Here is a 24,550-nt window from a genome sequence, read left to right as displayed (position 1 = left end):
ATATACTTACTTGTAAGCTACCGGAGAAGGTGTAGGGGCAGTAATACATGTATATATACTTACTTGTAAGCTACCGGAGAAGGTGTAGGGGCAGTAATACATGTATATATACTTACTTGTAAGCTACCGGAGAAGGTGTAGGGGCAGTAATACATGTATATATACTTACTTGTAAGCTACCGGAGAAGGTGTAGGGGCAGTAATACATGTATATATACTTACTTGTAAGCTACCGGAGAAGGTGTAGGGGCAGTAATACATGTATATATACTTACTTGTAAGCTACCGGAGAAGGTGTAGGGGCAGTAATACATGTATATATACTTACTTGTAAGCTACCGGAGAAGGTGTAGGGGCAGTAATACATGTATATATACTTACTTGTAAGCTACCGGAGAAGGTGTAGGGGCAGTAATACATGTATATATACTTACTTGTAAGCTACCGGAGAAGGTGTAGGGGCAGTAATACATGTATATATACTTACTTGTAAGCTACCGGAGAAGGTGTAGGGGCAGTAATACATGTATATATACTTACTTGTAAGCTACCGGAGAAGGTGTAGGGGCAGTAATACATGTATATATACTTACTTGTAAGCTACCGGAGAAGGTGTAGGGGCAGTAATACATGTATATATACTTACTTGTAAGCTACCGGAGAAGGTGTAGGGGCAGTAATACATGTATATATACTTACTTGTAAGCTACCGGAGAAGGTGTAGGGGCAGTAATACATGTATATATACTTACTTGTAAGCTACCGGAGAAGGTGTAGGGGCAGTAATACATGTATATATACTTACTTGTAAGCTACCGGAGAAGGTGTAGGGGCAGTAATACATGTATATATACTTACTTGTAAGCTACCGGAGAAGGTGTAGGGGCAGTAATACATGTATATATACTTACTTGTAAGCTACCGGAGAAGGTGTAGGGGCAGTAATACATGTATATATACTTACTTGTAAGCTACCGGAGAAGGTGTAGGGGCAGTAATACATGTATATATACTTACTTGTAAGCTACCGGAGAAGGTGTAGGGGCAGTAATACATGTATATATACTTACTTGTAAGCTACCGGAGAAGGTGTAGGGGCAGTAATACATGTATATATACTTACTTGTAAGCTACCGGAGAAGGTGTAGGGGCAGTAATACATGTATATATACTTACTTGTAAGCTACCGGAGAAGGTGTAGGGGCAGTAATACATGTATATATACTTACTTGTAAGCTACCGGAGAAGGTGTAGGGGCAGTAATACATGTATATATACTTACTTGTAAGCTACCGGAGAAGGTGTAGGGGCAGTAATACATGTATATATACTTACTTGTAAGCTACCGGAGAAGGTGTAGGGGCAGTAATACATGTATATATACTTACTTGTAAGCTACCGGAGAAGGTGTAGGGGCAGTAATACATGTATATATACTTACTTGTAAGCTACCGGAGAAGGTGTAGGGGCAGTAATACATGTATATATACTTACTTGTAAGCTACCGGAGAAGGTGTAGGGGCAGTAATACATGTATATATACTTACTTGTAAGCTACCGGAGAAGGTGTAGGGGCAGTAATACATGTATATATACTTACTTGTAAGCTACCGGAGAAGGTGTAGGGGCAGTAATACATGTATATATACTTACTTGTAAGCTACCGGAGAAGGTGTAGGGGCAGTAATACATGTATATATACTTACTTGTAAGCTACCGGAGAAGGTGTAGGGGCAGTAATACATGTATATATACTTACTTGTAAGCTACCGGAGAAGGTGTAGGGGCAGTAATACATGTATATATACTTACTTGTAAGCTACCGGAGAAGGTGTAGGGGCAGTAATACATGTATATATACTTACTTGTAAGCTACCGGAGAAGGTGTAGGGGCAGTAATACATGTATATATACTTACTTGTAAGCTACCGGAGAAGGTGTAGGGGCAGTAATACATGTATATATACTTACTTGTAAGCTACCGGAGAAGGTGTAGGGGCAGTAATACATGTATATATACTTACTTGTAAGCTACCGGAGAAGGTGTAGGGGCAGTAATACATGTATATATACTTACTTGTAAGCTACCGGAGAAGGTGTAGGGGCAGTAATACATGTATATATACTTACTTGTAAGCTACCGGAGAAGGTGTAGGGGCAGTAATACATGTATATATACTTACTTGTAAGCTACCGGAGAAGGTGTAGGGGCAGTAATACATGTATATATACTTACTTGTAAGCTACCGGAGAAGGTGTAGGGGCAGTAATACATGTATATATACTTACTTGTAAGCTACCGGAGAAGGTGTAGGGGCAGTAATACATGTATATATACTTACTTGTAAGCTACCGGAGAAGGTGTAGGGGCAGTAATACATGTATATATACTTACTTGTAAGCTACCGGAGAAGGTGTAGGGGCAGTAATACATGTATATATACTTACTTGTAAGCTACCGGAGAAGGTGTAGGGGCAGTAATACATGTATATATACTTACTTGTAAGCTACCGGAGAAGGTGTAGGGGCAGTAATACATGTATATATACTTACTTGTAAGCTACCGGAGAAGGTGTAGGGGCAGTAATACATGTATATATACTTACTTGTAAGCTACCGGAGAAGGTGTAGGGGCAGTAATACATGTATATATACTTACTTGTAAGCTACCGGAGAAGGTGTAGGGGCAGTAATACATGTATATATACTTACTTGTAAGCTACCGGAGAAGGTGTAGGGGCAGTAATACATGTATATATACTTACTTGTAAGCTACCGGAGAAGGTGTAGGGGCAGTAATACATGTATATATACTTACTTGTAAGCTACCGGAGAAGGTGTAGGGGCAGTAATACATGTATATATACTTACTTGTAAGCTACCGGAGAAGGTGTAGGGGCAGTAATACATGTATATATACTTACTTGTAAGCTATCGGGGGTACTCGACTCTCATCCAGCATGTTTTTCCAAATTATACTGTAAAAAACAATCAATGTTCCTGTGATTTAAGCTATACAATAATTGTAGTTCTGTAAGTTAACTAAGCTTCCTATTGAATAAGAGCTATGACACTTACGACTTGTTTCCTCAAGTTATCCTATTGGAGTATTTATCCTTTCATATTGCAGCACCCCTGGGCCAAACAACATGTTGGCAGGGTAAAATAACAAGACAGATATGCTCTAGACATTCCTCAGTATCAAAAATAAACAAGGGAGATTAGTCTATATAGCTATAGAGTGAGGCAGGATACTTGATTTCTACCTTCAAACTTAATGAGAAACTTAAATATGGCATGTTTAGTGTTTGCACATGAAATTATTTTGGACAATAAATTACTGGATATGATGTCCTCTTAAGGATGTACGTATATGTGAAACGAAAAAACACATAATTTTCTATATTGTATAATGAAATCTTAAATGTTTTACATCTTGAACAGATATTTATTTGTACAAGTCTATTGGGTTTGTCATCAGTAACACTATTTTGACACTTCTATACTTACCATAGGAACAGAGGCGGTGTACCCTGCATAGAAAAGTGGGCAATAATATCACTCTCATTGGCCATACCTGAAATAAAATAACATTATATTTTTAAGAATTAAACATCAACGAGCACCAATGCTTATTAAAGTGATACATATGGGATATACTTCACATCAAAAAATACACTTTTTAGTTTCAGAATTAAACTTGGTTTCCATGACTTTTGATCCCTAATTTGAAAGTCTGTATATTAGTATAATGTATAGCCTATATTTCATAGTTGTTTATTAGGCTAAAATAATAAATTCTGATGTCAAAAGACTTCCCCATTCTGTTATTTTCTCTACTTTTACTCACCTTTTACATATAGTTCTGGTAGAGCATTACTTAATCCAGTCCAAGACCATCAAGTGATGATGGACAATAAAGATAACTTAATAACATAAAGGCAGAAAATGGAGTATTCTTGAGCAATAAAATGATGTCAGACACCACAAGACGTCAGTCAAGGAAGATGTTGGTAAATTCAGGTCTCACTGTACAAGAAAACCTGGTTGTTTGAACTTTAAAAGCTAAGGAGGTGACTATCTTACTTTTCCACTTTTTGTACTCTGTGTCAACCCTGTGTTTGAGCTGGGCCTTGTCCTCACGTGCCACTGGGTTTTGTTGATAGAACTCAGCGAGGCTCGGGGGAAAGCAGGCCAGCGTGTTCGGGGTCCAGCTGTGAGGTGTGCTCTGCATGATCTGGGTCAGGATCTCTCGGAACCAGTTTGATGAAAACGTCTCCACACCTGACAAAAATTTGTTTTATGATCAATGGGCAGTTGTGGAAATATTTTTTGACAGAAATGTCCAATACCTTTAAGTATCTTATCGACTTTTGTATTAGGAAATCAAATTAATGTTTAATACCGTATATAACATTTGTTATAACAAAGAACACTTTTATTAAGTTTTGTTTATCACCATTTTTTGTCAATTTTAGTGATTTTAATGGACATATAATTTAAATTTAATACTGTATTGAGCAAAATTTCTCCCAGATACAATTTTCACAATGCAACTATGATTGTATGAAAATACTTTTTTGAATGAAGTATCACAAATTACAATTACCTGGTGATAAGGATTTCAATTAAGGAACGCTAGTGATAAGATAAATGAATGCATACACAGTACTTCTGATGAATTTGAAGCTGAAATCCCTTGTCAGTATGAATTCAGTCTATTTTTAGATGTAATACATGACATTTGTGATTGCTCTCGTCAGTTTAACACTACTATCAATACACAAACATCTCTAGATCAGTCATTATCATAAGTTTTACTGTGGTAACACATTTTCATGTTCCTTCACAAAACAACAGTTTTATCAATGAGAACCCGAGGTCATGTCTGTCTGCCTTACCTGTAATGTGCATTGACCTAGCTAGAGTGAGAACCAGGGCACGGTTCAGCTCCTCCGAGTCCCCGGACAGGAAGCCTGGTCGGTTGGGTTCATTGAGTAACCGTGACAACTGAGGTTGGACTTCAGCACTCCCCAGACCTGTGATCAACCTCAGGGCTGTACTCTCCACACTGTCAACAAGTGAGATGTTATATAATTGTAATTAGTTTGTTAAGGGATTTGTACTTTTGCAGCAGTTAATAAACTTTGATGCTGCTTAAATTTGTGTTCAAATACAATTTAATTTTCTTTTTATGCCAACAAAATGTTTGGGGACTTTGTTTGCTAAGCAAATAAACATTCTCTGATTCTCTGATTGTGCTGCATTTGATCACATATGGTTTAGAGTTAAATGCTCACCATAGTTGTAACTGGTTTTGGTTGGTCTGTTGAAATGAGTATAATGTATGCAGATGACCCAGGAGTTGAACTCTGTAGTGAGGTTGTGTGTGATGAAGTCTGTAGCTGAACATCTCCAACAGTGTGTGGAGGATTCCCCAGGCATGACTAGTGAACACTGTAGGTAACAGCTGACCTGTTGACACAACAGAAGTAAGGTTATTTATAGAACATAGTGGGGGATTCCCCCGGCATGACTGGTGAACACTGTAGGTAACAGCTGACCTGTGGACACAACAGAAGTAAGGTTATTTATAGAACATAGTGGGGGATTCCCCCAGCATGACTGGTGAACACTGGGTAACAGCTGGCCTGATGACACAGCAGGCATATGGTTATTTATAGAACATAGTGGAGGATTCCCCAGGCATTAATGTTGAATACTATGGACAACAGCTGACATGAGGCTTAAAAGGGCTACCATATAAAACCCCAGCAACTTTCTGAGACTACTTAATGACCAAAAATTGATATAAACAAGAGAAAGGAACAATCATGTGCCAAAGAAGAAGGCATTCCTGAATCAATGTCAGCTGCCTTGACATTGCTGTTGGAGAAACCTCTTACTGATGAACCCTTTAATGCCGAGAGACTCAATCTCCATGTACACAAGTAGTCTGCTGTAGGTCTCTACCAGGGCTGGTGCCGGGGCGATGGGTGACTTGGTCTTCGCCTGGCGGATCACTCGGTGAACAATACTGTGGATAAGACTGTAACAAAACAATCAATAACAATGTTATTATTTATTGCAAGAGATGAACCTAAAATGATTTTCTTTATCATTAGATAAATAATGAATATATTAACTGTTTTAGAATGTCCGATATAATTATGGGAAAAGGTGGGTGTCTTTAAAGCTATGTTTTAACCTTATACCGGTGTCTTGCTGTAAAACATCAAAACATCACAACACCCATTAGGCAAAGCCAGAAATCACAGGTCCCAAAACATGGAATTATACACACTGATACTTCAATGCTATTTAAAGCAGTTAGTTTTATAGACTGTATAATCGTATACATAGTATCTGTTACTTACAAAAGACAAAATACATGCAATATACCACCTGAGCCCTCTAATTAAGAATATTTTAAAATTTAACTATCTGTGAGGCACTGAACTGTTAACCCTTTGTTTTCCTACTTTGGTTTCTCATTCGATCAAGTTTAGCAGAGTTGCCAACATTGCACATAATATATGGAGTGAAGTGAAGTTAATCATATTGTATGAGCTGTATCACAATTTCAAAGTCTTTTTGAAAATATCCTTCTACCAGTGAATTTTAAATATCAACTTAATTACAGGGTGTTTTTTTTAATTTATGATAAATATCTCATGACCTACTGAATTATAAATTAATAATAATAATACTATATAATATTTGATATAGGGCCCTATCTAGCTAACATAAGCCACTCTTCATTGACCAACTCACCACAGAAACAGCCTATGGTATACCCACTATTTATCAGTTTCTATTCCTGACATTAAGTGTTCAGCAAAAGAAAAAAGAAAAAAAGAAAAAAACTAATTTGATTCTCCAGTATTGCATATACCAGGTACCTCATTTTTGCATGAACTGTTAAGGAATCTAGAAGACTCATCGGTAATGGCTGCGTAGGTGATGATGCAACAATGTTGCCCGGCAACAAGGTTGTATGTTTACTGTCGCCATAGATACTTTCCACTAGCTTCCCCATTGGCAGGTTAAAATATTCATTGTTGGTGCTATCTGCAAGAGATAAAGTAAATTGAAAATTAAAATAAGTGAATGTTGCCAAATAATAAAAGGTAATGTTATCACCATGTTGGGACAGTAATTCTTTAAAGGAACTGTACTAGTCTAGTATTGGTCCTGTCACATTACACAGTGTAATAGGACAGTAATTCTTTAAAGGAACCGTACTAGTCTAGTATTGGTCCTGTCACATTACACAGTGTAATAGGACAGTAATTCTTTAAAGGAACCATACTAGTCTAGTATTGGTCCTATCACATTACACAGTGTAATAGGACAGTAATTCTTTAAAGGAACCATACTAGTCTAGTATTGGTCCTATCACATTACACAGTGTAATAGGACAGTAATTCTTTAAAGGAACCATACTAGTCTAGTATTGGTCCTATCACATTACACAGTGTAATAGGACAGTAATTCTTTAAAGGAACCATACTAGTCTAGTATTGGTCCTATCACATTACACAGTGTAATAGGACAGTAATTCTTTAAAGGAACCATACTAGTCTAGTATTGGTCCTATCACATTACACAGTGTAATAGGACAGTAATTCTTTAAAGGAACCATACTAGTCTAGTATTGGTCCTATCACATTACACAGTGTAATAGGACAGTAATTCTTTAAAGGAACCATACTAGTCTAGTATTGGTCCTATCACATTACACAGTGTAATAGGACAGTAATTCTTTAAAGGAACCATACTAGTCTAGTATTGGTCCTATCACATTACACAGTGTAATAGGACAGTAATTCTTTAAAGGAACCATACTAGTCTAGTATTGGTCCTATCACATTACACAGTGTAATAGGACAGTAATTCTTTAAAGGAACCATACTAGTCTAGTATTGGTCCTATCACATTACACAGTGTAATAGGACAGTAATTCTTTAAAGGAACCATACTAGTCTAGTATTGGTCCTATCACATTACACAGTGTAATAGGACAGTAATTCTTTAAAGGAACCATACTAGTCTAGTATTGGTCCTATCACATTACACAGTGTAATAGGACAGTAATTCTTTAAAGGAACCATACTAGTCTAGTATTGGTCCTATCACATTACACAGTGTAATAGGACAGTAATTCTTTAAAGGAACCATACTAGTCTAGTATTGGTCCTATCACATTACACAGTGTAATAGGACAGTAATTCTTTAAAGGAACCATACTAGTCTAGTATTGGTCCTATCACATTACACAGTGTAATAGGACAGTAATTCTTTAAAGGAACCATACTAGTCTAGTATTGGTCCTATCACATTACACAGTGTAATAGGACAGTAATTCTTTAAAGGAACCATACTAGTCTAGTATTGGTCCTATCACATTACACAGTGTAATAGGACAGTAATTCTTTAAAGGAACCATACTAGTCTAGTATTGGTCCTATCACATTACACAGTGTAATAGGACAGTAATTCTTTAAAGGAACCATACCAGTCTAGTATTGGTCCTATCACATTACACAGTGTAATAGGACAGTAATTCTTTAAAGGAACCATACTAGTCTAGTATTGGTCCTATCACACTACACCTGGCCCTAGTTTCACGAGTGTTCCTTTACTCAATAATATTTCTAGTTTTTTTTCCACAGGAAAGCATTATTGGAGAAAAGGAAAAACCTGAAGTTAATGAAACTATTTTTAATTTCAGTAAGGGTTTCCTATGGAAAATTTTAAGCTAGAGGAATTTACTTAATATACTTAGGAATGTTCATGAAACTTGGACTGCAATACCTGACAAAGGTACTTTATTCATTACAGCAATAAAATACTCACACTGTTCCAATTTTCTAATATATATTGATATGACTTGTGAGACACAACAGACATACAAAAACTTCTTGTAGTCAAAAGCAATTCATCTCTAGAAATCAAACGTTTTGACATGTTTTCAATTGTGACACATAATTAAATGCTGTAATCTGATTGTCACGTCATAATAGTGTATCTTACATATGCATAGGTTGGAGACACAGTCAATCTATGATATATGACATTCCTCCGACCATGTTTCTGTAATTCCAGTATGAGTAGGTCTACTTACAAGCATTACACAACAACGCTATCTAGAAGTCATTCAGAGACAAATCTATGATATATGACATTCCTCCGACCATGTTTCTGTAATTCCAGTATGAGTACTTACAAGCATTACACAACAACGCTATCTAGTAGTCATTCAGAGACAAATCTATGATATATGACATTCCTCTGTCCATGTTTCTGTAATTCCAGTATGAGTACTTACAAGCATTACACAACAACGCTATCTAGTAGTCATTCAGAGACAAATCTATGATATATGACATTCCTCTGTCCATGTTTCTGTAATTCCAGTATGAGTACTTACAAGCATTACACAACAACGCTATCTAGTAGTCATTCAGAGACAAATCTATGATATATGACATTCCTCTGTCCATGTTTCTGTAATTCCAGTATGAGTACTTACAAGCATTACACAACAACGCTATCTAGTAGTCATTCAGAGACAAATCTATGATATATGACATTCCTCTGTCCATGTTTCTGTAATTCCAGTATGAGTACTTACAAGCATTACACAACAACGCTATCTAGTAGTCATTCAGAGACAAATCTATGATATATGACATTCCTCCGACCATGTTTCTGTAATTCCAGTATGAGTACTTACAAGCATTACACAACAACGCTATCTAGTAGTCATTCAGAGACAAATCTATGATATATGACATTCCTCCGACCATGTTTCTGTAATTCCAGTATGAGTACTTACAAGCATTACACAACAACGCTATCTTGTAGTCATTCAGAGACATGTTCTTGTTGTTCACACACTGTTTTAAGTACCTGAAATGGAACATAAGCTACAGATACATTAAATCTATTCAAAGGGATACTGTATTCTCTTTTCTGTAGAAAAATATAATAGTATCATATTCAATATGAAGTGGTTTCCTTCTATCAAAATCACTGCTGCTGCTATCATTCTTATTTCCTGTCTCAAGTCTGCAGTGCTCTGTTAATCAGTGAGTATTGAACCTTGTTGTCAAGTGGACATATTTACCAATGATGTAAATTATATTATTCAAGTGAAAAATGTTTTAGAATCAAATAACGCAGATAAATTTTATGCATCAACGATCAATTATGAGAAATTAAAACTGATATTCAGATCAATTAGGGTTCAATTACTACTTCACCGGTTAAAGCCTATTATATGCCAATCACTAATTACTTACTCCAGATGATCCTGAAGGGCGTTAGGCATCGGTCGGGGCAGCTGGACCTTGTCCGTCTGTGCCTTTTTGTTGAGGTGTATCCAGATACATGTACTGGACAGGGCATGTGTAGAAGAAGCCTTGTTTGTGTCTGGCATAGCGATGATGGATGTGTCCGAGTACAACAGGTCATACAGCTTCATCACTGGCAGGAAGTCTGTCAACTAGGGGGAGATATGTCACAGTATATTAAGCTATAACTCTTCAACGGACACCTGTAGAAAGTCAGTCAACTAGGGAAGACATTTATTCCTGATACAAAAGTCGTACAGCTTCACCAGCTACAGTACAGGAAGTCTCTCCACCAGGGGAGATAATCAGAAAGGCTGGACAATCTTTGTTTAATAAAAAAAAATAGAAAATTAACCTGGTTTCTGATTATCCTTAAGGCAGCTTTGGCTATATCAAACTTTTCCAGAACAGCAGTATTTTTTGCAGGGATGACTGGATATATAGTCAAAAAGTTGTGTTTGCACAAAAGTTAATGAATTTAATGTTTTTCTATATTCTGCCATTTATACTGCCACAAATAATATCAAGGTAATTCTATGTATTAACATGCTTCCAGTTCACTTAATGCTTTGGTATACAACCACATATACTTACAGGGTTTTTCTGTATACTCCCAGATATGAACTGTAGCAAGACCCACATGAGGTGATCGCGACCTTTGTTTAGATTTCGCCCTTTCAGCTGTAAACATAAATTGAAAGAATGTTTAATTTTTCGATGATAAAATCAACTCTGTAAAATAATCATCATAATTGTAATAGGACCAGGAAAAGTGATAAAGATAGTGCCGTCGCTGGGGCTCGAACCCGCGAACCCTTGGCTCTCCAGCCCGATGCTCTACCGCTGAGCTAAAGGGAAATTCCCAAAAGCTGACGCTTGTAAGGCAGCCTAATCATTGCACTTCTTTTACATTATAAAGCACATAATGTGCAATAATACAGTATATATCAAGACAAGTTAGTTTTAAAAGCATACTCTTTGTATTTGTATGTATGTGTATGTATGGTTCAGAGGACTATGTATTTTATCCTCAATAAATAAAGTTTATTATGGTCCTATGTCCTGTATACCACTGATCAAATCTCTGTGTACCCACAATCATTGTGTTCCTGTTTCTTAGTATTCTATCAGGTACCACAAATCTTTCTTTGACAAAGAGCACAATCCTTTCAGTGAAGAAACATGACAATATATGGAGATACAGTGTTGTATGACCATATATGGAAAACTACTCTCAACTTATCAAAAGCAAGGACCATATAGAGATAACAACACTCACATTAATATATAGACAAATGATGTTGCATGTATATGAAAAAAAGTCAGTCCTCACCTTGTCATAAAGAGACATGACCATGTGTGGGAATCCTGCAAACTGGAACAGCACAAAATAGATAACTTGGCTAGATAGGTGTTGCCAAAGTAACTGACTGAGACATTCATCGTTGGCTACATCATCGTTCTCAGACCTTTCCATTGCCATGACAACCAGGTCAACGAGTTGTTCCTCCAGCACTTCACATCTTTGCTTGACCTGTCAGAAGGTAATGTTGAAATTAGTCTCTGGTATCAAAGTTCATATTCTATGAATAAACTTGTTTCTACTATCTATATACTTTGCTAAAAAAAGATTGGGAGATAGTACTGTGTAATTAGACAAACATGTAGAATTTCCCTAAAATCATTTATGAATTTACATTGTAAGTGATGATAACAACTAAACGTCAAAACATGTGTAAATGACATTTCGATCTGTATCACCTGAATTTATACAAATAATTTAATACCTACAAATACCTCAAGCAATAAAACTATGTCTTAGTATGTTATACCATCAGAACAATAAATTACCTGTTTATTGAGGCCGAGCATGCTGCCCACCATATCGCGGGAGTAGGGTTGTTCCAGTACGTATCTAAGCAGTCCTGTCTGGGCCTCAGACAACGTCTGAAATTCATTAAGGTGTCGTGTTACGTATAGAGAGTGCATTGTACATTAAACGTTAGAGAAAATAAAATCAAAATTTCAAATCCATTTTGCTACTGCCATGCTGCTTATATTTATTCAATACAAACCTTATCATAGGGAAGGGGCCCATTGAGAGGGAATCTGAGACTGGTAGAGTTAAGTCTCCACACATTCCCTGTAGACAATGAGTGTCCAACAATGGGTAACAGGTGGGCTCGTCCTGAAACACAGAAACATAGATACCAGGCTATACAAACTAGTACCACTGTACAACAGGCCATACTTTAATGTTCCCACTCTACAAACTTATAACGATGTGGCAATTTTTACACTGACAATTTTGTTGTGATACATATTTTAGTATGTCAATATATGTTCATGTGTGCATCTTTTCGCTTCCTTAGAATGAAATTAGCAAAAATCCCTACTTTTACAATTACATCAGAGCAAATATTATGGCCTCAAGACGGGGGTTTTCCTACCATTTTTTCCCGGGTCCAGGGTCCAATAAATTGGGAATTTTTACGCAGTAAAATTTTACATTGGGAAAAAATGAGGGGAAATAAAATTTCATACATTTTCCAGTTTCTGTTAATAAATTTTACTTCTTATCAGGAGAAATTGCATTCTTTGATATTCGAATTTCTTATTTATTTTTCATTGCATAAGCTTAGGTCTACAGTTAAACTCTAGTACATGTAGTATAGGCTTGTAAAAATTCTGATAGCCAGAATGTATTTTTACAATTTAATTATACTATATCAAATATATATAGTAGTTGTAATATTTGTCCATTTCCCTTAAGGACTCACACAACTAAATCAGCCAATCAGCAAGTGTTTCATACGTTTGTAGTTCCTATCTGAAATAAGTTCCGGCTAATTACTGGGCCACTGAAGGAGTTTAATAAGGAAATGATGACAGGTCTTTAGAGAAATGAAATGTTCAGATATTTAACTTTTGAAAAATATATACTTTTGATATATTTCCATGTCTGTGTGCGGATTTGCACAGGGGCAAAATGTCTGGGGGCGTTTCTATTTTGGGTCACCGGTTTTGCTTGTAAACTTCCGGTTGTCAACTTCTTGGCGCTGTGACACTCCAATATGCCACTAAACCTACCAAAAAAGTAATTTCGTAGCCTTTGCAAGGTATGTATTTATGAGTCTAGACAGTTGTCACTAGTTTTGAACTTCAAATATTAAAGTTATTAGCTAAAATGTTTGGTAATAACATATAGTAAATGATTTAATTTTAACAGACAAATAAATTGATCATTTCCGGATTCTGTGCCCGGATGTTGGTTCCCTTATTAGAAAACAAACATGGCCGACAACTTCAGTTCTTTACCAAGTTTCTTTTGTTAAATAAAAGATACTGAATTAGTTACAAAGATTGCTTCTTTGATGGTTAGTATCACTTTCTCGAGTAATACATGCTGTAAATTTGTTTTACTCCAACTTTAATCACGCAGGCGAGACAAAAATAGCGAAGTTTTACAACATCAATGCAACGGAAATTACTTGATAACATTCTGATGTATATTTTTGAAATTAAATTTTCAAGGGATTAAAATATAATTTTAATTTTCTTACGGACATGAATGTTTTTACAACTTCTGAGCATATTTAAATCTTGCAAAAATGGCCAAACTATTGGGAATTTTTTAAATGGCAAATTGGGAATTTTTCAAGGGGAAATCGAAAGGGGACGTTATTCGGCCCCAAATTCTATTGTAGGAAAATCCCTGCAAGATGACATTTTTATTGTAATTAAACTGTGATAATTTTACTAATTGTAATTTTCAGTTTCTTATATAAGTGTGGAGAAAATGTTGCTTTAAACTATCACAATATTTACCTGACACAGTGACCATCTGTGCTGCTGGCCTGAAACTGTTCACAAAGTCAGACAACACCTTCCCAAGTTTCTACAACAGAGACATGAGAAAAGGATCAAGAAAAGGATCAAGACAGGAAAAACCACCTTAAATAACCATCCAAAAGATTCAAAGATTTTTTATTCTTTCTGTATAGAACTGTACAGATAAACTTAACAATCACTGTATGATAAGTTGCAAGAATGTTTTCAATGCAATGTTTTTGCTACTATATGCATATAATTCGTTTTTACCCTTACCCAGTGTGGTCAGACTTTGGGTTTGAGGGTGTGGTGATGAGTGACCTTGCCCAGTGTGGTCAGACTTTGGGTTTGAGGGTGTGGTGATGATCGACCTTACCCAGTGGGGTCAGACTTTGGGTTTGAGGGTGTGGTGATGAGTGACCTTACCCAGTTGGGTCAGACTTTGGGTTTGAGGGTGTGGTAATGAGTGACCTTACTCAGTGTGGCCAGACTTTGGGTTTGAGAGTGTGATGGTGAGTGACCTTACCCAGTGTGGCCAGACTTTGGGTTTGAGAGAGTAGTAATGAGTAACCTTACCTAGTGTGACCAGACTTTGGGTTTGAGAGTGTGGTAATGAGTAACCTTACCCAGTGTGACCAGACTTTGGGTTTGAGAGTGCAGTAATGAGTGACCTTATCCAGTGTGACCAATCTTTCGGTTTGAGAGTGAGGTAATGAGTGACCTTACCCAGTGTGACCAGACTTTGGGTTTGAGAGTGTGGTAATGAGTGACCTTATCCAGTGTGACCAATCTTTCGGTTTGAGAGTGAGGTAATGAATGACCTTACCCAGTGTGGCCAGACTTTGGGTTTGAGAGTGTGATGGTGAGTGACCTTATCCAGTGTGGCAAGACTTTGGGTTTGAGAGGTAGGTTATGAGTGACCTTACCCAGTGTGGCCAGACTTTGGGTTTGAGAGTGTGGTAATGAGTGATATTACGCGGTGTGGCGAGACTTTGGGTTTGAGAGGTAGGTTATGTGTGACCTTATCCAGTGTGGTCATTCTTTGGGTTTGAGAGTGTGGTAATGAGTGACATTACCCAGTGTGGTCAGACTTTGGGTTTGAGAGTGTAATGGTGAGTGACCTTACCCAGTGTGGCCAGACTTTATCCTCAGGACACACTTTGGTGATCTCATTCACAGCCAGGTAGGCGGGTAGAAGACAAACATTCCTGTCCAGGATATGGCTAACAACCTGTAATGGTATACAAAGAATCATGAAAAACTAATCTTTAGTTCATATTAAACTAGAAACCTTGTTGTAAGTCACAGAAAACGTTTTTGTAATCAACACTGTATGTAAGCTAATTTTTACTCCATATAATACTTGCCCTTCATCTGTAAATTTTAAAATCACTCCACATTAGTGAAAAACTAAATTTAGTGAGCTAGTATGCTTAGGGGACATTACTGGTTAAAGGGGATGGTCAGGGAAAAAATGTCATATTTGCTAAAATGGCACACACATGTTTAAAATACCTTCTTATGAAATATACCGATACAAATTTTGCTGAAATTCACTCCCTTGTGCTAAGAGTAAAAATTATAATTATATTAAAGAAACCTAAATCATCACCTGACAGTCTAAAACTCTCAATTGACTCAGATCAGTGATGTAATTTTACCGCACGCGCGTGATCAACAAGGCCAAATGTAAACATCGCGGCGAAAGAAAAAGATGCATGCAAAAGTCATGACAGGCATGAGGTATCAATACTGTTATATATAACAACAACATATAGGTAGGAATACTAAACTTGCATCATACATGACCTTTGAAAACAATTATTTACGTATAGTATTGCTGTCTTGTCTGCTAGATGAATCAGACATGGCACATGATGGCGTGCTATTGTTGTTAACTTCACTGCCTCACTTTCGAGACAACCACGTGACATATATAAATAGATCTGAGCTAAATTTATGCGGGCTTCCCCGAGATTTCAGTGGTCAAAACTGGACATTGCAAGCAGAACTCGCCCATCATATTGCTGTGGTATAACTTTTGGAAGGCCAGAGAATGCATTTAGACCCATTTATTTTGTAATTTTTCCCCGACCAGCCCCTTTAAGTAAATTCAGTTTTTTGTTTTGTTTTTTTGGGGTTTTTTTTGTCAAAGAGCAGTAGTAGCTATACTTGTTCTTTAACTATTTCTTGTGTGACTAAAAATTCCTATTTCACTGGAAAACATTATGCAGACAAACTGAATAAGCACAATTTCCACAACCCTATTGAGAACTATAGGGTTATAACTTGTAATTCTTATGTTTGAAAATATGGAGTGTAATATGTGACTCATTTTCTAGACCTTGGACACATAGCACATACAAGGTGGGATAGTAATAACAAATTCTGCAAGAAGACGTTGTATTACGCTGTATACTCACACTGACCACCACATCTATCTGGGGCGTTAGAGATATGTTTCCAACCTCCGGTATCATCTGGATCTTCTCCATTATGGACCTCAGCAGATCTCTGCAGCCCTAGGAAATCAACACAGTGGAGATGTGTTAAACACATCTCAACAACCTGATACCAGATTAGGTAAACATTTAAGACCCAGCAAAACATTCTTTATAATGCTTTACTATCCAAAGTTGCTACGCTGAGTGGCTACACTGGCGATAAGAACATGAAATTTGGTTTAAACTCTCAACCTATCGGTCTCGAGTTCAAACCCAAATTTCATGTTCTAATCGGCAGTATAGCCACTCAAAACAACGTACTACCCCCTAAATATAACAAATATATATTACTCTACCAATGTAACAATGTACCTCCCACATCTCCAGTCCTGTACCAGTCACTCTGATAGCTGTTAAAACTCCAAAACTTCAATACATTGTGAAAGGAGAACCAATCGCATTGTGAGAAAATGTACAAAAATCCCTTACTTTATACTCCACACCTCCAATGATTTTCTTGAGGAGCTGAAATGTCTTGGTCCACATGTGAGGTACCTCATAGTGTAGCCTGTCCTGGCTCAGTAGTGCCTCACACACAGGTCTGTTATAACACAATACATATTTTAATAGTGTAGCCTGTCCTTGCTCAGTAGTGCCTCACACACAGGTCTGTTATAACACAATACATATTTTAATAGTGTAGCCTGTCCTTGCTCAGTATTGCCTCACACACAGGTCTGTTATAACACAATACATATTTTAATAGTGTAGTCTGTCCTGGTTCAGTATTGCCTCACACACAGGTCTGTTATAACACAATACATATTTTAATAGTGTAGTCTGTCCTGGTTCAGTATTGCCTCACACACAGGTCTGTTATAACACAATACATATTTTAATAGTGTAGTCTGTCCTGGTTCAGTATTGCCTCACACACAGGTCTGTTATAACACAATACATATTTTAATAGTGTAGTCTGTCCTGGTTCAGTATTGCCTCACACACAGGTCTGTTATAACACAATACATATTTTAATAGTGTAGTCTGTCCTGGTTCAGTATTGCCTCACACACAGGTCTGTTATAACACAATACATATTTTAATAGTGTAGTCTGTCCTGGTTCAGTATTGCCTCACACACAGGTCTGTTATAACACAATACATATTTTAATAGTGTAGTCTGTCCTGGTTCAGTATTGCCTCACACACAGGTCTGTTATAACACAATACATATTTTAATAGTGTAGTCTGTCCTGGTTCAGTATTGCCTCACACACAGGTCTGTTATAACACAATACATATTTTAATAGTGTAGTCTGTCCTGGTTCAGTATTGCCTCACACACAGGTCTGTTATAACACAATACATATTTTAATAGTGTAGTCTGTCCTGGTTCAGTATTGCCTCACACACAGGTCTGTTATAACACAATACATATTTTAATAGTGTAGTCTGTCCTGGTTCAGTATTGCCTCACACACAGGTCTGTTATAACACAATACATATTTTAATAGTGTAGTCTGTCCTGGTTCAGTATTGCCTCACACACAGGTCTGTTATAACACAATACATATTTTAATAGTGTAGTCTGTCCTGGTTCAGTATTGCCTCACACACAGGTCTGTTATAACACAATACATATTTTAATAGTGTAGTCTGTCCTGGTTCAGTATTGCCTCACACACAGGTCTGTTATAACACAATACATATTTTAATAGTGTAGTCTGTCCTGGTTCAGTATTGCCTCACACACAGGTCTGTTATAACACAATACATATTTTAATAGTGTAGTCTGTCCTGGTTCAGTATTGCCTCACACACAGGTCTGTTATAACACAATACATATTTTAATAGTGTAGTCTGTCCTGGTTCAGTATTGCCTCACACACAGGTCTGTTATAACACAATACATATTTTAATAGTGTAGTCTGTCCTGGTTCAGTATTGCCTCACACACAGGTCTGTTATAACACAATACATATTTTAATAGTGTAGTCTGTCCTGGTTCAGTATTGCCTCACACACAGGTCTGTTATAACACAATACATATTTTAATAGTGTAGTCTGTCCTGGTTCAGTATTGCCTCACACACAGGTCTGTTATAACACAATACATATTTTAATAGTGTAGTCTGTCCTGGTTCAGTATTGCCTCACACACAGGTCTGTTATAACACAATACATATTTTAATAGTGTAGTCTGTCCTGGTTCAGTATTGCCTCACACACAGGTCTGTTATAACACAATACATATTTTAATAGTGTAGTCTGTCCTGGTTCAGTATTGCCTCACACACAGGTCTGTTATAACACAATACATATTTTAATAGTGTAGTCTGTCCTGGTTCAGTATTGCCTCACACACAGGTCTGTTATAACACAATACATATTTTAATAGTGTAGTCTGTCCTGGTTCAGTATTGCCTCACACACAGGTCTGTTATAACACAATACATATTTTAATAGTGTAGTCTGTCCTGGTTCAGTATTGCCTCACACACAGGTCTGTTATAACACAATACATATTTTAATAGTGTAGTCTGTCCTGGTTCAGTATTGCCTCACACACAGGTCTGTTATAACACAATACATATTTTAATAGTGTAGTCTGTCCTGGTTCAGTATTGCCTCACACACAGGTCTGTTATAACACAATACATATTTTAATAGTGTAGTCTGTCCTGGTTCAGTATTGCCTCACACACAGGTCTGTTATAACACAATACATATTTTAATAGTGTAGTCTGTCCTGGTTCAGTATTGCCTCACACACAGGTCTGTTATAACACAATACATATTTTAATAGTGTAGTCTGTCCTGGTTCAGTATTGCCTCACACACAGGTCTGTTATAACACAATACATATTTTAATAGTGTAGTCTGTCCTGGTTCAGTATTGCCTCACACACAGGTCTGTTATAACACAATACATATTTTAATAGTGTAGTCTGTCCTGGTTCAGTATTGCCTCACACACAGGTCTGTTATAACACAATACATATTTTAATAGTGTAGTCTGTCCTGGTTCAGTATTGCCTCACACACAGGTCTGTTATAACACAATACATATTTTAATAGTGTAGTCTGTCCTGGTTCAGTATTGCCTCACACACAGGTCTGTTATAACACAATACATATTTTAATAGTGTAGTCTGTCCTGGTTCAGTATTGCCTCACACACAGGTCTGTTATAACACAATACATATTTTAATAGTGTAGTCTGTCCTGGTTCAGTATTGCCTCACACACAGGTCTGTTATAACACAATACATATTTTAATAGTGTAGTCTGTCCTGGTTCAGTATTGCCTCACACACAGGTCTGTTATAACACAATACATATTTTAATAGTGTAGTCTGTCCTGGTTCAGTATTGCCTCACACACAGGTCTGTTATAACACAATACATATTTTAATAGTGTAGTCTGTCCTGGTTCAGTATTGCCTCACACACAGGTCTGTTATAACACAATACATATTTTAATAGTGTAGTCTGTCCTGGTTCAGTATTGCCTCACACACAGGTCTGTTATAACACAATACATATTTTAATAGTGTAGTCTGTCCTGGTTCAGTATTGCCTCACACACAGGTCTGTTATAACACAATACATATTTTAATAGTGTAGTCTGTCCTGGTTCAGTATTGCCTCACACACAGGTCTGTTATAACACAATACATATTTTAATAGTGTAGTCTGTCCTGGTTCAGTATTGCCTCACACACAGGTCTGTTATAACACAATACATATTTTAATAGTGTAGTCTGTCCTGGTTCAGTATTGCCTCACACACAGGTCTGTTATAACACAATACATATTTTAATAGTGTAGTCTGTCCTGGTTCAGTATTGCCTCACACACAGGTCTGTTATAACACAATACATATTTTAATAGTGTAGTCTGTCCTGGTTCAGTATTGCCTCACACACAGGTCTGTTATAACACAATACATATTTTAATAGTGTAGTCTGTCCTGGTTCAGTATTGCCTCACACACAGGTCTGTTATAACACAATACATATTTTAATAGTGTAGTCTGTCCTGGTTCAGTATTGCCTCACACACAGGTCTGTTATAACACAATACATATTTTAATAGTGTAGTCTGTCCTGGTTCAGTATTGCCTCACACACAGGTCTGTTATAACACAATACATATTTTAATAGTGTAGTCTGTCCTGGTTCAGTATTGCCTCACACACAGGTCTGTTATAACACAATACATATTTTAATAGTGTAGTCTGTCCTGGTTCAGTAGTGCCTCACACACAGGTCTGTTATAACACAATACATATTTTAATAGTGTAGTCTGTCCTGGTTCAGTATTGCCTCACACACAGGTCTGTTATAACACAATACATATTTTAATAGTGTAGTCTGTCCTGGTTCAGTAGTGCCTCACACACAGGTCTGTTATAACACAATACATATTTTAATAGTGTAGTCTGTCCTGGTTCAGTATTGCCTCACACACAGGTCTGTTATAACACAATACATATTTTAATAGTGTAGTCTGTCCTGGTTCAGTAGTGCCTCACACACAGGTCTGTTATAACACAATACATATTTTAATAGTGTAGTCTGTCCTGGTTCAGTATTGCCTCACACACAGGTCTGTTATAACACAATACATATTTTAATAGTGTAGTCTGTCCTGGTTCAGTATTGCCTCACACACAGGTCTGTTATAACACAATACATATTTTAATAGTGTAGTCTGTCCTGGTTCAGTAGTGCCTCACACACAGGTCTGTTATAACACAATACATATTTTAATAGTGTAGTCTGTCCTGGTTCAGTATTGCCTCACACACAGGTCTGTTATAACACAATACATATTTTAATAGTGTAGTCTGTCCTGGTTCAGTAGTGCCTCACACACAGGTCTGTTATAACACAATACATATTTTAATAGTGTAGTCTGTCCTGGTTCAGTATTGCCTCACACACAGGTCTGTTATAACACAATACATATTTTAATAGTGTAGTCTGTCCTGGTTCAGTAGTGCCTCACACACAGGTCTGTTATAACACAATACATATTTTAATAGTGTAGTCTGTCCTGGTTCAGTATTGCCTCACACACAGGTCTGTTATAACACAATACATATTTTAATAGTGTAGTCTGTCCTGGTTCAGTATTGCCTCACACACAGGTCTGTTATAACACAATACATATTTTAATAGTGTAGTCTGTCCTGGTTCAGTATTGCCTCACACACAGGTCTGTTATAACACAATACATATTTTAATAGTGTAGTCTGTCCTGGTTCAGTAGTGCCTCACACACAGGTCTGTTATAACACAATACATATTTTAATAGTGTAGTCTGTCCTGGTTCAGTATTGCCTCACACACAGGACTGTTATAAAACAATACATATTTTAATAGTGTAGTCTGTCCTGGTTCAGTAGTGCCTCACACACAGGTCTGTTATAACACAATATATATTTTAATAGTGAGTCTGTCCTGGTTCAGTAGTGCCTCACACACAGGTCTGTTATAACACAATACATATTTTAATAATGTAGTCTGGCCTTGTACATCAAAATTATGAACTGAAACTACACACATTTATATCTCCTGGATGGTCTACATGTAAATATATATGTTCACTTGCACCAATGAAAATAGGTGTATGAAATACAACTATATTCACCACTTACCAATTGATATAAAAATGGCTGTATAAATATTAAAACACACACACTTAAAATATAAAGACTACTGTCATAAATCACACATGTTTACATATTAGAATTTTGGGACCAGTACTTTATTTCAATCTCTGGAAAGTACTTTTACAATAGTACTTTCCCAAAGGAATAGTGACTAAAATGTTATTCTTGTCCTGAAGTATATACATAGATTTAATGGGCCTTACCTTGCAGGTATGACACTGTTTTCGACCATAGATTCCAATAGGCTAGCCATGAGATTGACACGACTAGCATTGTTTTGGTCATACATTATTCCAACATAAGTCCGCAGGGCTAAATCCAAGGAGTCCTACAATGGAAATCAAACAAGCATGCTTTACAGTTACATATCTTACTTCTATACTTTGAAACTTAGTCGTCGCTATTAGTTACATGGAAACAAAGGTTTCCGACTTGTTTAAATTCTTTGCGTGAACTTAACAAAGACTTCATTTCTAAGATGAAGACAAAGTCAGAAAGCGTGTTTCCAAACTATCTTAAGCAAAATGAATAAGGGTCCTCTATGAAAAATGAGAAGAGGATGTTAAATTTCAATAACAAAAAGACTTAATATGTTCCAAGTTTTCTTTTACAGTGAAAACTAGAACTGTAAGCCAAAGGCTAACTAATACCCCCGCTGCTATATAAACCAGAACTGTAAGTTAAAGGCGTACTTAGGCAAAGCATTGCAAAGCAATCCATAGTCTCCCACAGGTATCAAGTGTTTCGCACAAAGGGGCATAACTCCATCAAAAAGAGTCGAAATCCCAAATTGAAATGCCGGAGCACAACTACATAAGATACTGATCATTCATGCAAAGTTTCAATAAAATCCACCTGTTAATTAAAGTGGAGTTGCGCGGACAAGTATTTCACAAAAAGGAGCATAACTCCATCAAAAAGGGTTGAAATCCCAAATTAAAATGCCGGTGCACAACTACAGAAGATACTGATCATTCATGCAAAGTTTCAATGAAATCCACCTGTTAATTAAGGAGCAGTTGTGCAGACAAGTATTTCGCAAAAAGGGGGCATAACTCCTTCAAAAAGTATATAAGCCTAATGAGTTATGGTGTAACTTCTTTATTTCTTAAAAAGGTTAAAGATATTCCTATTTTTTTTTAAATTTCTACCATGTAATTATTCAACAAAAAACAGAAGTAAACATGTTACCTCGTGACACACCAGAAATGTGCTGACTATAAAAAAAAATCAGTGGCTAGTGGTATAGGGACATCTGTATCAGAAGAAGTCATTAATTTAAAAGATCTTGCATGAAAATTTGCTGATCGCCCTGTAGCTCCAAACAATTTTTTTTCACTTTTCTCATGCATATCACGATTAAATGGGACAAAGCAGTGTGTACACACTCTCAATAATTCCTGTAGCTACGACAGCAAAAAACACAGCTTGGTTTTCGTGTAAGTAGACCAACCATGTGAAACTGATTGAAACTGCACTGCATGCTAGAAGAGAAAGCTTAATCCAGCCCATGTTTAAACATGATGTCATTGTACCAATTGCATTAACTGGGCTCCAGCACAACGGCTCTTACAGCAGAGGAATATAATGTTTTGTTTTCAGATAAGTCTTGATTCTTTTTAACATTGATGTTAACAGGAGGTTGATGGGAGGCAGCAATTGACGTTTGAGGCATTGTGGGGAGAACTTAACTGCATCGCCTCAATCAGACCTCCAAATTGCAGGAGTTCACACACGCATTGGTTGAGGTGTTGAAAAACATTCCTGCTTACATCATCCGATGTTACACCAGCTCAATGCAGAAAGGTTGCAATGCAGTGGTCCTACCTTATGAATGCCATATATGCTACTTATCAGGAAAATTACAAACATGCCCCCACCTGTTGTTAACATCCAAAAATATCACCAAACTGAGACAAACTGTTTTAGACAGATAATTATCATTTAACTGACATCCCGATAAATCATTTGAAAGCAGAATAAACACATTTGGACAAAACATGATGATGACATAGCTGCAGTTCTTTTATTCTTTTTTCCTTTTTGATTTTGTTTTTGCTAAGTACTACATATGATCACTTTTCTTATTCTACTTTGACAAATAATATTATAAACATCATTGATGAACTTTTTAATGATCGTTTTTTAGCCTTGTTTTATGTAAGTATAGCTTGCACTGTTTTACTTTGATATATGCTGTTCCTTTAGTTTGTTCCTGGGTCAATTCCACTGAACT

At 36.7% G+C, this 24,550-nt stretch overlaps 1 protein-coding gene across 1 annotated transcript in view; it reads right to left on the bottom strand.

The window, feature by feature from the left end:
• LOC110465633 (mediator of RNA polymerase II transcription subunit 23-like) overlaps positions 1-24,550 on the bottom strand; it is a 44,917-nt gene that overhangs the window by 18,094 nt on the left and 2,273 nt on the right. Inside the window, exons 3-20 of the mRNA XM_021521585.1 lie at positions 22,518-22,642; positions 17,124-17,235; positions 16,614-16,712; positions 15,317-15,421; positions 14,188-14,257; positions 12,435-12,547; positions 12,211-12,306; positions 11,693-11,893; positions 10,954-11,040; positions 10,309-10,511; positions 9,843-9,916; positions 6,904-7,072; positions 5,908-6,050; positions 5,302-5,476; positions 4,903-5,072; positions 4,088-4,285; positions 3,512-3,578; positions 2,926-2,979 (exon numbers count right to left, since the gene is read on the bottom strand). Of these exons, the coding sequence (XP_021377260.1) occupies positions 2,926-2,979; positions 3,512-3,578; positions 4,088-4,285; positions 4,903-5,072; positions 5,302-5,476; positions 5,908-6,050; positions 6,904-7,072; positions 9,843-9,916; positions 10,309-10,511; positions 10,954-11,040; positions 11,693-11,893; positions 12,211-12,306; positions 12,435-12,547; positions 14,188-14,257; positions 15,317-15,421; positions 16,614-16,712; positions 17,124-17,235; positions 22,518-22,642 (2,261 nt within the window). The remainder of the gene's footprint in view (positions 1-2,925; positions 2,980-3,511; positions 3,579-4,087; positions 4,286-4,902; positions 5,073-5,301; positions 5,477-5,907; positions 6,051-6,903; positions 7,073-9,842; positions 9,917-10,308; positions 10,512-10,953; positions 11,041-11,692; positions 11,894-12,210; positions 12,307-12,434; positions 12,548-14,187; positions 14,258-15,316; positions 15,422-16,613; positions 16,713-17,123; positions 17,236-22,517; positions 22,643-24,550) is intronic.

The sequence above is a fragment of the Mizuhopecten yessoensis genome, unplaced genomic scaffold (genome assembly GCF_002113885.1).
Source record: "Mizuhopecten yessoensis strain PY_sf001 unplaced genomic scaffold, ASM211388v2 scaffold11095, whole genome shotgun sequence".
NCBI classification, from domain to species: domain Eukaryota; kingdom Metazoa; phylum Mollusca; class Bivalvia; order Pectinida; family Pectinidae; genus Mizuhopecten; species Mizuhopecten yessoensis.
The sequence above is the reverse complement of the archived record's forward strand: the minus strand, read 5'-3'. Positions and strand labels throughout refer to the sequence as shown.